At 40.0% G+C, this 14,334-nt stretch overlaps 1 protein-coding gene across 1 annotated transcript; it reads left to right on the forward strand.

Annotated features, from left to right (window-relative positions):
- Nucleotides 1-5,337: 5,337 nt before the first annotated feature.
- LOC145510953 (olfactory receptor 7D4-like) lies at nucleotides 5,338-6,288 on the forward strand. Its single transcript, XM_081503139.1, has one exon. It carries the CDS (start codon nucleotides 5,356-5,358, stop codon nucleotides 6,286-6,288), a length of 933 nt encoding a protein of 310 aa, XP_081359265.1. The 5' UTR covers nucleotides 5,338-5,355.
- The last annotated feature ends 8,046 nt before the right edge of the window (nucleotides 6,289-14,334 follow it).

The raw sequence follows: 14,334 nt of genomic DNA on the forward strand, positions 1-14,334 counted from the left end.
AAGGGATGAGTGTCTTTATCCTCTTAACTGCCATTGCTCAGATGGCTCAGCAGTCAAGAATCCACCTGTAATGCAGGAAACACAGGAAGTGAGGTATCGATCCCTGAGTTGGGAAGATCCCCTGGAGGAGGAAATGGCAAGCCACTTCAGTAAAAGATCCTATTTGCAGAGAAGCCTGGAAGGCTACAGTCCACGGGATCACAAAGAGTCGAAAGACTATGCTTGCATACACACGCCATTGTTCTGTCCCAGAAGGAGGTCTTCAAGTGTTTGAGGGGAGAGCACAAAAAAAGAAGAATCTCCTCATTCAGAGGTTAAAGGTATTTAGCAAAAGTGAAAGGACTCAGAATATAAACGTTGAAGAAATTCCAGAAAGGGAAATCAGAAGATGATGAGTATCTTTACTTATCATCACAGAAAAATAGCTGTGTGATAATTCATCCTTTGTGAAATTTCTTGCAAATGTGTAATTTCCCTATTTAGTCTCTCAGTTAACTTCTGTTTGTGCCTTTAGATAATTAGGACAGGAAGTCAGAGACACATATGTTGGTATTTCAGATAAGGACTGTAGAAAAGCAATTGCTGATACTTTCCTGGGTAAAGACCCCAGGTGACAGAATGGACAAACAGGGTCCTACTGTATAGCACAGAGAACTATATTCAATATCCTGTGATAAACCATAATGGAAAAGGATATAGAAAAGAATGTGTGTGTATATATATATATATATATATATATATATACACACACACACACATACACACACATATAAATATATATACATATATATACATATAAATGAATCACTTTTCTCTTCAGCAGAAATTAACACAGCATTTGTCGTGTCTGCCTGTCCCCTGGCTCTCTCCTTTCCAGGTCCTGTAACCAGAGGTAAAGTAATGAGTGTCTTTGCCCTCTTAACTGCCATTGCTCACATGGCTCAGTGGTTAAGAATCCGCTTGCAATGCCAGAGATACAGGAGATGAAGGTTCGATCCCTCGGTTGGGATGATCCCCTGGAGGAAGAAATGGCAAACCACTCCAGTATTCTTGCTGGGAAAACATCCCATTTACAGAGGAGCCTGGAAGGCTACAGTCCATGGGGTTGCAAGTGTCGAATGACTAAGCACGCACATACTATTGCTCTGTTCGGGAAGGAGATCCTCAAGTGTTTGAGGGGAGAGCACAAAAAAGGCAAAATCTCCTAGTTCAGAGATGAAAGGTATTTAGCAATCTTACGTGAAAGTAAAAGGACTCAGAATGTAAATGTTGAAGAAATTCCAGGAAGGGAAATCAGAATATGATGAGTATCTTAACTTATGATTGCAGCAAAATAGCTGTGTGATAATTCATCATTTGTGAAATTTCTTGTAAATGTATAATTTCCCTATTTAGTCTCCAGTTACCTTCTCTTTGTGCCTTTAGATAATTAGGACAGAAAGTCAGAGACACATGTGAAATATGTCGGTATTTCAGATAAGGACTGTAGAAAAGCAATTGCTGATACTTTCCTGGGTAAAGATCTGAGGTGATAGAAAGGACAAACAAGTTCCTGCTGTATAGAACAGAGAACTATTCTCAATATCCTGTGATAAACCATAATGGAAAAGGATATAGAAAAGAATGTATATGTATAAATGAATCATTTCACTCTTCAGCAGAAATTAACACAGCATTTTAAATCAACTCTACTTCAATAAAAAATTAAAACTGTAAAGAAGAAAGATCCCAGGTGAAAGAATAAGTAGATATCAGGGCAAGAGCAAATAGGCTAAATTGTTGGGACTAGGGATGGTTCAGCATTGGGAATGAGCATATTGTCCTTTCAATTTAATTTATTTTTGGCTATGCTGAGTCTTTGCTGCTGTGCAGGCTTTTTCCTCTAATTGCGACAAGCAGGGGCTATTCTCTAGTCATGATGCATAGGTTTTTCATTGCAGTGTCTTCTTCTGTTGCAGAACATGGGCTCTAGGTGCTCAGTAGTTGTGATTTTTAGGCTCTAGAATATGGGCTCTGTAGCTGTGGTGCACGGGCTTAGTTGCTCCACTGCTTTGGGATCTTCTCGGATCAGGGATTGAACTGTGTCTCCTGCACTGGCAGGCAGATTCTTTACCACTGAGCCAGCAGGGAAGCCCAGACTTGGTTATTTAATGAGAAGAAACTTTATATTCCTTTTCTCTCTTTCTATCTTTCTTCTATTAATATTAACATCTTATTTCTTTTATCTTCTCTCCATTTAGTAATTTCCTTGAGGGAAAGAATTGCTGAAGGTTTGGGAGTCATAGACACCCAGAGGTTTTGATGAGCTGCAACAATGGAGAAATATTGGTTTGTACACTCATCTGCTTATTAATTTACTTGCTGTAGTCATATGGAGGGTCCCTGTGTGCTAAGAACTCTGTGATAGATCTGCAATCCTGACCCAGGAATCGAACTCTGGTCACTTACATATACTGCATTGGCAGGCAGGTTCTTTATCACTAGTGCCACCTGGGAAGCCTGCAATACATCAGTAGGAGATAAAATTACTTTCCTCTTTTCCAAGGCAGTTGATCCATTAACTTGTACAGCACACTCCAGGGAATACCTAGAACCTCAGGCATTCTCATATACTCTCTATTACTCTGCTGAAAAAAGCAAGTCGGAATGCAAGAGAACAAACCACGTTTATTAAAAGTAAAGGGAATCTTTTTACAAATTATCGTACTTCAAATATGAGCCATGAAAAGTAGACTGTCTTTCAGTTGATCAGAAGCCACTAGAGACAATTGCAAACTTCCCACCTCACCCAAAGTATCAGGTTGAATGAAAATAGTCATCTATAATTAAACAATTTGCATATGATATGGTCATTTTTATCTTTCCAAAGACACTGTCTGCCTTGAATTTTTTTAAAATTATTGACTGGCAGTGGACATATAACACTATATTATTTTCAGATGTACACCATAATGATTCAATATTTGAAGACATTCGGTACTCAGTATTTCAAGATGATCACAATAAGCCAGTTAATGCCAGATCACGAGATCACAAACTCAAGAAAGAATTACAAAAGTTTTTCTTGTGATGAGAACTTTTCAGGTCTACTCTCTTAGAAACTTTCAAATACGCAAATAGTCACTGTGCTGTACATTACAACCCCATGGCTTATTTATTTCATAACTGGAAGTTTGCACTTTTTGACCCCCTTCACCCATCCTTCATCCTCCTAGTTGAGTATTAATACCTAAGGAGACTGACAGTGATGACAGCAAATGGTGGTCTTTCTCCTTTGTAATTAGGGGCATTACAGAGTAGCAAGTGTGCAAAAACACTTGTATCAAGGCAAACAGAACACTGACAATCATTGTATTGTTGTTCAGTCACTAAGTCGTGCCCAACTCTTGGCCACCCTATGGACTGCAGAATGCCAGGCTTCCCTGTCCTTCAGTATCAATTATTGAATGATCTTATGCTGTTTCTTGTTGCTGGTTATAGGATCTGTTACTCTGCGTACAGGACCCCCAGGGCCAGGGGTGGTGAGAATCAGAGTGAAGGTGGGCTCTAGATGAGTGTCCTCATCTTCTTAGCTCCTTCTAAGCATCACTTTAATGTGGGTGCCCCATATGACTCACACTTTCGGGTTCATATGTAAATATCCTGGTGCAATTTCTTTCCTCCCAAATATTTAACGAGCACCATAGAGAACAAAATTTCGTTTGTGACGATTTTAGTATCTAATGGTAATGAAATGGTTTAAGACTTGCAGACTTGGCCACACTTTCCTTGGACATTTTAACCAGTCCCTTAACATCACAGGTGAAGAGTATTACATCATGAGACAAGTATCCAGGAAACATATAGCCCTGTTTCTACAAGATATTGATTGTCCTTGGTATTTGTTGTTGTTGTTCAATTGCTAAGTCATTTCTGACTTTTTGTGACCCCATGGACTGCAACATGCCAGGTTTCCCTGTCCTTCACCATCTCCCAGAGTTTTTTCAAACTCATGTCCATTGAGTCAATGATACTTTCTAACCATCTCATCCCCTGCCACCCACTTCTCCTCCTGTCTTCAATGTTCTTGGTATACCAGGTTAAAAATTTGTAAATGTGTTTTATTATTTAGTGAAAATATTTTCTTTATTTTTCCATAAGAAATAAACCCTAATTCTACTCATCCCACAATTCTCTGTCCAGATAGTTGAGATATTCTCTCAAATTTTCTCACCTCTGAGTTATGGTTAACTGACTCCTTTCTGGGTCCCAGAGGCAAATAACCTAGAACAAGTTACTGTATTTCACCAGGCCTCATGTTCCACTTTTGCTTTAGAGCAAGAATTAACCATTTATCTGTAAGTTTCAAAGTTGCTCTTAACTTTTAATTAATATATATATATTTTAGAAAATGTGCTTATTTATTTTTCTCTACACTAGGTCTTTGGTGCTGCACGGGGCTTTCTCTAGTTGCAGTGCATGGGCTACTCATCGCGGTAATTTCTCTTGTGGAGCATGAGTTCTAGGGCACGAGGGCTTCAGCAGTTGTGGCACATGGACTTAGTTGTGCTACGGCATGTGGGATCTTCCTGGACCAGAGATCAAACCCGTGTTCCCTGCATTGGCAGGTGGATTCTTATCCACTGGACCATCAGGGAAGTTCTGCTCTAACTTTTTTTTTTGATTTGATGAGCCTAAGCCAGAGATAGAGGCTTCCCTAGTGACTCAGTGGTGAAGAATCTGCCTTGCAGAAGATGTGGTTTTGATCCCTGCATCAGGAAGATCCCCTGGAGAAGGAAATGGCCACCCACTCCAGTATTCTTGCCTAAGAAACCCCATGGACAGAGGAACCTGGTGGGCTATAGTTCGTGGAGTTGCAAAGAGTCGGACAAAACTTAGCAACTGAACAACAACAAGCCAGAGTTCAAGAGGGTGGATGAGTATCCCAAAGGTCAGTGGACAGTGGTTGAAATGCTGCATAGACAAATAACAGAATGTAGGATTCGTAAGCTTTGTCATGTTAAGTATTTTATACCCAATCCTCCACTTTAAGAAGTTAAAGAAGTAGACTCTGGGTTTCCCTGGTGGCTCAGACAGTAAAGAATCTTCCTGCAGTGAAGGAGACCCGGCTTCGATCCCTGGGTTGGGAAGATCCCTTGGAGAAGGGAATGGCAACCCACTCCAGTATTCTTGCCTGGAGAATCCCATGGACAGAGGAGCTGGGCAGGCTACAGTCCATGGGTTCCCAAAGTGTAGGACAGGACTGAGCGACTAATACACACAGGGAGAATCTAGAGCTTGTCCAATAGCTATTTCTTTTTTTTTTTTTCCCATTTTTTCCCCCTTCTTCAATCATCTAGCTGATGCATCAGCAGCATGGAACCAGGAAATCAAACACGTGTTTTAGAATTTTTACTCCTGGGATTTTCCCAAGACTCAGAAAAGCAGTGCATCTTATTTGGGCTGTTCCTATCTGTGTTTGTGGTCACTGTGCTCGGGAATCTGCTCATCATCCTGGCCATCAGCTCAGACCCCCACCTCCACACCCCCATGTACTTCTTCCTCTCCAACTTGTCCTTGGCTGACATTGGTTTTGTCACCACTACAGTCCCCAAGATGATTGTGAACATCCAGACACAGAGCAAATCCATCAGCTATGCAGGCTGCATCACCCAGATGTGTCTTTTCATGGTTTTTGGAGGTATGGACACTTTTCTCCTGACTGTGATGGCCTATGATCGCTTTGTGGCCATCTGTCACCCCCTGTACTACACAGTCATCATGAACCCCTGCCTCTGTGGTCTGCTGGTTCTTGTGTCTTGGTTCACCAGCTTGTCATACTCCCTGCTCCAGAGTCTGTTGATGTTACGGCTGTCCTTCTGTACCAACTGGGTCATTCCACACTTTTATTGTGAAATTGCTCAGGTCCTCACACTTGCCTGCTCAGACACACTCATCAATTACATCCTGCTATATGTGGTGATTGGCTTTCTTGGCATTGTTCCCTTCTCAGGCATCCTTTTCTCCTACACCCGCATTGTCTCCTCCATTCTGAGAATCCCATCAGCTAATGGGAAATATAAGGCATTTTCTACCTGTGCATCTCACCTGTCCGTGGTCTCTTTGTTCTATGGGACAGGCCTTGGTGTGTATCTCAGTTCTGATTCATCTTCCTGGAGAGGCGTGATCGCCTCAGTGATGTACACTGTGGTCACCCCCATGCTGAACCCCTTCATCTACAGCCTGAGGAACAGGGACATCAAGAGGGCTCTACAAAAAGTCCTTGGAAGAACATTCTGTGTTCAGTGATGGGAACAATGATCCAAAGGTTTTGAGCTGACAGTGATAGCAGTAGTTGGCTAAAGAAGTCCTGCCTCTTTCTTGTGTGTGTGATTTGAATAAACATGTATTTTACTTAAGCAGAGCATATACATTTTAATGCAAATATCTTGCATTCAGTTCATTAAAAAGTTTCAGAATTGTTTTGAAACACATTTCATAAACTTAGAATTGCAGCTATTATTTAATAATTTTGCATATGTAGAGAAAGTGTTTTTAAATGACCACTGATTGAATTTTAGAATGTAGACCTATGCTTAATTACTCAACAGCTTGCATTTACTCAGTATATTATATTGTCATTCAAGTGTTTGAAATCCTGCCTCTTTTAAAAAAATTTTTTATTGAAGTATAGTTGATTTACAATGTTGTGTTAATTTCAGGTGCACAGCAAAGTGAATCAGTTATACATATACCCATGTCTATTCTTTTTCAGATTCTTTTCCTGTATAGGTTACCACAGAATATTTAAATATTTTTATTGGAGAATAGTTGGTTCACAATGTTGTGTTAGTTCCTGCTATACAGTAAAGTGAATCACCTATATATATATCCATACTTTCTCTGATTCTTTTCCCACATAGGTGATTACAGAATATTGAGTAGCATTCCTAGTGCTATTAAGTTAAGTCCTTATTAGTTGTCTATTTTATACATAGTAGTGTATATATGTTAATTCCAATCTCCCAATTTATCATCCCCCCACATTCCCCTTTGGTAACTATAAGGTTGACTTTGGGATCTACGAATCTTTCTGTTTTGTGAGTTTGTTTGTATCATTTTTATGGGATTCCACATGTAAGTGATACTGATGATATTTGTCTGACTTACTTCACTTAGTTTGATAATCTCTAGGTCCATCCATGTTGGTGCAAATGGCATTATTTTGCTTTTTTTCATAACTGAGTAATATTGCATTGTATATATGTACATATCTTCATTCATTCCTCTGTTGAGGGACATTTAGCTTACTTCTTTGTTTTGGTTTTGGTGAATAGTGTTGCAATAAACATTGAAGTGCATGTATCTTTCTGAATTATGGTTTTCTCTGGTTATATGCCAAGGAGTGGAATTGCGGGATCATATTCTATATGAACTTGTATATTTAGTTTTGTAAGGAATCTCCATAGTGGCTATGCCAATTTACATTCCCACCAACAGTATAGGAGGGTACCCTTTTCTCCATACTCTCTCCAACAAGAAATTTTGCCTTTTAGTCACATCTAGTTTTGTTTCTCATCCATTCTCTGCTGTGGTCAGAATTGCCTAGTGAGTACTTTGTCTTCACTTCTTACAGTGTTGTCTCTATTAACCTCAGTTCTACTCTCTGCATCCCTCCTTTTGCTTATCCATCACTGTAAATTGGATTGGATTTCCAGTCCTGCAGGTTGATACCAGCCACTTCAAGTACAGACTCAGAATAGTTGAATAAGAATTATGAAATAGTGCTTATTATCAATATCATTGCTAGTTTTTATCATATTCATTTATTCAACAGTACTTACTGAACGGTACTCAGTGTGCCAGGCTGATGCAAATATCTGGAACACAGAAGTGAAGGGAGGGAAAAAAAGACAAAAATCTTTGCCCTCATAGAGCTTAAATCCTGGATTTCAGCGTTTATCAGATCACGCTCTATGTCCAAACAGAAAATACACTGACAAAGAAATTATTTATTTGATTTTCAGCATGGTTGAACTTTTATATGTATATTTAGTATGTTTCCAAAATAAGGTATGAACATGTATCACTAGAGACAAAAAAACTGCAAGGCCAAGAATATTAGAACAGGTCAGGTGCTAATAAATTGTTGGATCTAGCTGCCTCATTCTACAGGTGAATTTACTGAGGTTGAAACAGAAGATCCAGATGGTGACAAAATCTGGCTGAAAGGGGACATATGTTCAGGTATTGTGCCAGGACAGAGTGCTGGATTAGAATTCAGGAGAGTAGGAATTGAATCAGAGAATTGCCACCCTGGAGATACATGATGCTGAGGAGTTTTAGGGGTGTACAGAATATGTTCAAACTGCTAGATGTCTTGATGAATGTTTATTTCCCATCTTTTCACCATAAAGAAATTGGATGGGACTTTCCCTGGTGGTCCAGTGACTGAGAGTCTACCTGCCAGTACAGGGCACTGAGGTTTGATCCCTGGCCCAGTAAGATTCCACATGTCATAGGGCAAGTAAGCCTGTGCGCCACAACTACTGAGGCTGTGGTCTAGAACCCACGAGCCACAACTACTGAAGCCCATCAAAGCCAGAGCCTGTGCTCCACAGCAGGAGAAGTCACCACAAGGAGAAGCCCACACTTATCACTACTCTTGCAACTAGAGAGTAGCTCACGTTTGCCACTGCTAGAGAAAGTGCACAGGCAATAAGGGAGACCCAGCACAACCAAAAAGAAATATAAATAAATAAATGCTAAAAAACCAAAATTGGATGACGTGTTGTCTTTCGATTGTGTGTTTGCCAAGGCACTGCAGGCAGGAAAGGCAAACCTAAGCACATAAATATTCAACTTGGTAAAGAAGAATCGCTGCTCACACCAGGACTGGAGTCCAGTGGAATCAACTGGTCACCAAGTTATGTCCTTGAAAAGTGTTACCATTTTGAAGAACAAAATTGGGATTCCCAAAGGAGGGCTCATCTCCTATTTAATCTGTTTAATCTCTAAGCTTTGAGATTGAAAACAGTCTTGGGTCTGGCAAGTGGGAAAAGAATCATGACTTTCAGTTGTGGGAACTGACTATTTTTTTGGAATTTATTTATTTTTAAGTAGAGGATAATTATTGCTTTACAATGTTGTGTTGGTTTCTGGCATACATCAACACAAATCAGCCATAAGTACACGTATGTTCCCCCCCTCTTGAGTCTCTCTCCCACCTCCTACCCCATCTCATCCCTCTAGGCTGTCACAGAGCACCTGGTTGAGCTCTCTGTGTTATACAGCAACTTTCCATTGGCCATCTGTTTTACATATGGTAATGTATCTGTTTCAATGTTGCTCTCAATTCATCCCACCCTCTCCTTTCCCTTCTGTGTCCATACATCTGTTCTCTATGTCTGAGTCTGTATTTCTGCCCTGCAAATAGGTTCATCAGTACCATTTTCCTACATGTCATATATATATATAATACAAAACTTGTTTTTCTCTTTCTGACTTACTTCACTCTGTATAACAAGTTTTAGATTCATCTACCTCATGACAACTGACTGAAATTTGTTCCTCTTTATGACTGAGTAATATTCCATGGAATATGTGGTACATATGGAATATGTACCACAACTTCTTTATCCATTCATCTGTCAGTGGACATCTAGGTTGCTTCCATGTCCTAGCTATTATAAACAGTGCTGCAATGAACATTGGGGTACATGCATCTTTTTCAATTTTGTTTTTTTAATTGGAGTATAGATGCTTTATACTCTTGTGTTAGTTTCTGCTGAACAATGAAGTGGATCAGCTGTTGTATACATATATCTCCTTCTGACTTTTGCCGACTTGCTCTAGATATTTTTGGTTAGCTAAATCTAACAATGCTCCTGATGTGTGCCTACCTGTGACTGTACCATTCCAGAGTTATTGCCTTGCTTCTTACTGTTAACATCGACATCTGCATTTATAACTCAAGTTACTTGTAAGCATAATTTAAAACTCCTGCTCAGTGTGGAGGTTAGCTTCCCACACCACAATCAAAACCCCAAGAATTTCAAAGTTGTAACAGCAGTGGAAATGTTGGATATTCATTGACTAAGACTACCTTAAGTTTCCCCCTCAGCTTAAATAAATGAGTTTCTACCAATCTGTCCTCACTCTCTTTTCTTAGAGTACTTACATTAGAAAACTTTTAAATTCTTTTTCTACTCCTTTATTCTGGCCACACCATGGGCATGTGGGAATCTTAGTTCCCTGACCAGGAACTGAACCCATGCTCCTTGCAGTGGCAGCACAGAGCCTTAACCACTGAACCACCAGGGAAGTCCAGTCTGCTTCTTTTATTAGTAAAAGTAGATAAATCTTCTCCAAATCTCTCATCCTTTTTACAACCAAAGAATGATTTTCACAAAGCCTTCCCTTTGAAATGTAATCATCAAGAAAATTAGTTCCCCTGTCTCCCTGCTTCTGTGGGAGTGTAAGAGCCTAAATTCAAAAAGCAGCAACCAAAACAGTAGCATTGACATATATACACTATCATGTGTAAAATAGATAGCTAGTGGGAAGCTGATATACAGCACAGGGAGCCCAGCCTGGTACTGTGTGATGACCTAGAAGTGTAGGGTGGGAGGTGGGGAGGGAGGTTCAAGAAGGAGGGGATATATGTACAATTATGGCTGACTCCCTTTGTTGCCCAGCAGAAACCAACACAACATTGTAAAGCAATTATCCTCCAGTTAAAAAGGAAAGTGTACATGTGTGCTAAGTCGTTTCAGTCATGTCCGACTCTTTGCGACCCTATATACTCTAGCCTGCCAGGCTCCTCTGTCCACAGGGATTCTCATGGGGAATCTCTAGGCAAGAATGGTTGCCATTTCTTCCTCCAGGGGATCTTCCTGACCCAGGGGTCAAACCCTGTCTTCTTTATTGGCAGGTGGCTTCTTTACCACTAGTGCCACCTGGGAAGTCCCAAAAGAAAAGCAGCAATTAGCAAACACAAATGGCCTATCCTATCAACCCACTTGTCTTCCCTAACATCTTCCAGTGCTTTTCCATTAGCTCCCCCCAGCTTAAAAAATTCTCCTTTTTTATTTCAGTGAAGATGAGACAGAGAGAAATAAATGCATTATCTAGAGGCTGAAAAGAATGTGGTCTGGTTGATGAACTAGAAGAAAGCCAATATGTCTAAACAACTGTGTTCTCAAGTTTATCAACTCAACATCTGGGGAGGGAAGCTGGAAATGGAGTTCAATCATATAGGCAAAAATTCAACTAATCACATTTATAGAATGAACCTCAATAAAAATTCTAGAGACTGAAGCTCAGGTGAGCCACCTAGTTAGCAATATGTATATATTATTATTATTGTCATATATTGTCACTAGGAGGAGGTAATGGATCTGGACTCCATGGTAAGAGGAAACCAAGAAGCTTCACCTATGGGACTTTCCAGATCTTGCCCTATGTTGTATCTTTCATCTGATTTTAATTTGTGTCCTTCACTATTAAAAAAGCTATAATCATAGAGTGTTAGTCACTCAGTCGTATCCAAATCTTTGTGACCCCATGGACTGTAGCCCACCAGCCTCCTCTGTCCATGGAATTCTCCAGGCAATAATACTGGAGTGGGTTGCCATTCCCTTCTCCAGGGGATCTTCCTTATCTAGAGATTGAACCCAGGTCTCCTACATTGCAGACAGATTCTTTACCATCTGAGCCAAGAACTTTCCTTTGTTCTGTGAGTTTCTGGGATACTATTAAACCTGAGGGATTCTCCTTAATTTGAACATTCTAGAAAATCACTGAATGTGAGAAAGTCCTCGAATTTGTAGCTGGCTGGCCTGAAGTGAGGGTCCCCCTGGTAACCTGTGAACTTGTGGTGGTGTCTGAAATGAGGACAGGCTTGTGAGGACTGTTTTCTCAGACATCGCACTTTGGCAAACTCTTTGTAGCCAGAAAAGACAGTGGAAAAAATCAAGTCAAGTTCAAACCCATCACAGGCCTTTGAAAACCCCCAGGGAGCTCTAGAGCTAAGACAGTCCCTTAGTGTTGGCTGGAGCTGAGGCAAAAGAGATAAATGGTTACACACCCTCATCACATAGTCATTGAATTTGGGTTGCCTAGTGATGCTCTGTAGCTGAGGCTGATCCCTCTAGGAGTTGATGGCTGAGGGCTGAATAACACCCAGCATTGGAGTAATATGTCCCTCATGCCTGACAGGCTAACATAACGTAAAATTTACCCTCTTAGCCATTTTATCTGTTTTTTTTTAACTGAAATTGCTTTACAGAATTTTGTTGTTTTCTGTCAAACCTCAACATAGATCAGCCATAGGAATACATGTATCCCCTCCCTTTTGAACCTCCCTCCCATCTCCCTCCCAATCCCACCCCTCTAGGTTGATACAGAGTTTGAGTTTCCTGAGCCATACTGCAAATTCCCATTGGCTATTTATTTCACATATAGTAATGTAAGTTTCCACGTTACTCCTTCCATATATCTCACCCTCCCCTCCCCTCTCCCAATCTCTCTATGTCTGTTTCTCCACTGCTTCCTTGTAAATAAATTTTTCAGCACCGTTTTTCTAGATTCTGTATATGTGCATTAGAATACGATATTTATCTTTCTCTTTCTGACTCACTTCACTCTGTATAATAGGTTCTAGGTTCATCCACCTCATCAGAACTGACTCAAGTGTGTTCCTTTTTATGGCTGAGTAATATTCCATTGTGTATATGTACCACAACTTCTTTATCCATTCATCTGTCGATGGGCATCTAGGTTGCTTCCATGTTGTAGCTATTGTAAATAGTGCTTCAACGAACAATGGGGTACATGTGTCTTTTTCAACTCTGGTTTCCTCAGGGTATATGCCTAGGAGTGGGATTGCTGGGTCATATGATAGTTTTAGCCCTAGTTTTTTAAGGAATCTACATACCATCTTCCATAGTGGCTGTATCAATTAATATTCCCACCAACAGTGCAAGAGCGTTCCTTTTTCTCCACACCCTCTCCAGCATTTATTGTTTGTAGACTTTTTGATGATGGCCATTCTGACTGGTATGGGGTGATATCTCATTGTGGTTTTGATTTGCATTTCTCTAATGTGCAATGTTGAGCATCTTTTCATGTTTGTTAGCTATCTGTATGTCTTCTTTGGAGAAATGTCTGTTTAGGTCTTTTTCTCACTTCTTGATTGGGTTATTTGTTTTCTTGGTATTGAGTTGTATGAGCTGCTTGTATATTTTGGAAATTAATCCTTTGTCAGTTGTTGCATTTGCTGTTATTTTCTTATCCTCTTAGACATCTTAAGTGTCCAGTTCAAGAGCACTTGTGGCTCAGTGGTAAAGAATCTGCATGTAAGGCAGGAGACATGGGTTTGATCCCTGGATCAGGAAGATCCCCTGAAGGAGAAAAAGGCAACCCACTCCAATATTCTTGCCTGGGAAATCCCAGGGAGAGAGGAGCCAGGTGGACTATAGTCCATGGGGTTGCAAAGAGTCAGACATGACTGAACAACTGAGCATGCACACACACACCACTATCCATCTCCAGATGGATATCTTCCCCAAGTGAAACTCTATTTCCACTAAACTAATTTCCCATTCTTCTTTCCAAAGCCTCTGGCAACTGCCATCCTACCCACTGTCTCTATGATTTTGACTACTTTAGGTGTCAAATCATTAAATTTTTGTCTCTTTGTGTCTTGCTATTTAATATGATTGGGAAGAAGTTAAATGGAATGGGAAGGAGAATTATCAGCAAAATTGGGACCTGACTTTGGTTTGGTAGGTACTCTTTCATCTACTTCTTGGGAAGCATACACCCTACTTTTCCCGGGAAAAACCCAGTTGATAAGTGTTTATTCAAACTTAATATTCATAGTGTCCTATTTCAATTTCAAAATACTCCAGTTTAGAAATCAAATATCCACTCTATTTACTCAAAAATCATTAAGGAGCAAAAATATATTAAATGTCTTGGTCATTAAGGTAGGGTTTAGATCCACCTAACACATAGGGAATAATCATAGGAAAGTTACAGAAACAATGCAAAACAAGAAAAAGAGAGAGCTGTGTTTATTTTGTGATGATAAAAACAAGATTTCTTGTGCCCAAGAGTCTTGAGTAATACATAAGGAAAGAGAGACGGGTATACTGATACGATATGCAAAATCCCAGAAGTGTTATAACTCACATGGGGCATCCAGCTAATCTCCCAATTCCATTAGAGCTATGCTATGAAGAGGAAAAATTGTGTAAACATAAGGTAGAGAGCCAGATATGTACATTTACAGTAAGTGACTTCAGATTCAGAATCACTTATTGCACATGTTTGATTTTGTTGTATTTTCTA

The sequence above is a fragment of the Giraffa tippelskirchi genome, chromosome 6 (genome assembly GCF_054371585.1).
Source record: "Giraffa tippelskirchi isolate mGirTip1 chromosome 6, T2T-mGirTip1v1.2.pri, whole genome shotgun sequence".
Classification (NCBI taxonomy): Eukaryota; Metazoa; Chordata; class Mammalia; order Artiodactyla; family Giraffidae; genus Giraffa; species Giraffa tippelskirchi.

Excerpts from the sequence above, each read along its gene's own strand:
- LOC145510953 (XM_081503139.1), top strand. The coding sequence starts at position 5,356 with ATGGAACCAGGAAATCAAACACGTGTTTTAGAATTTTTACTCCTGGGA.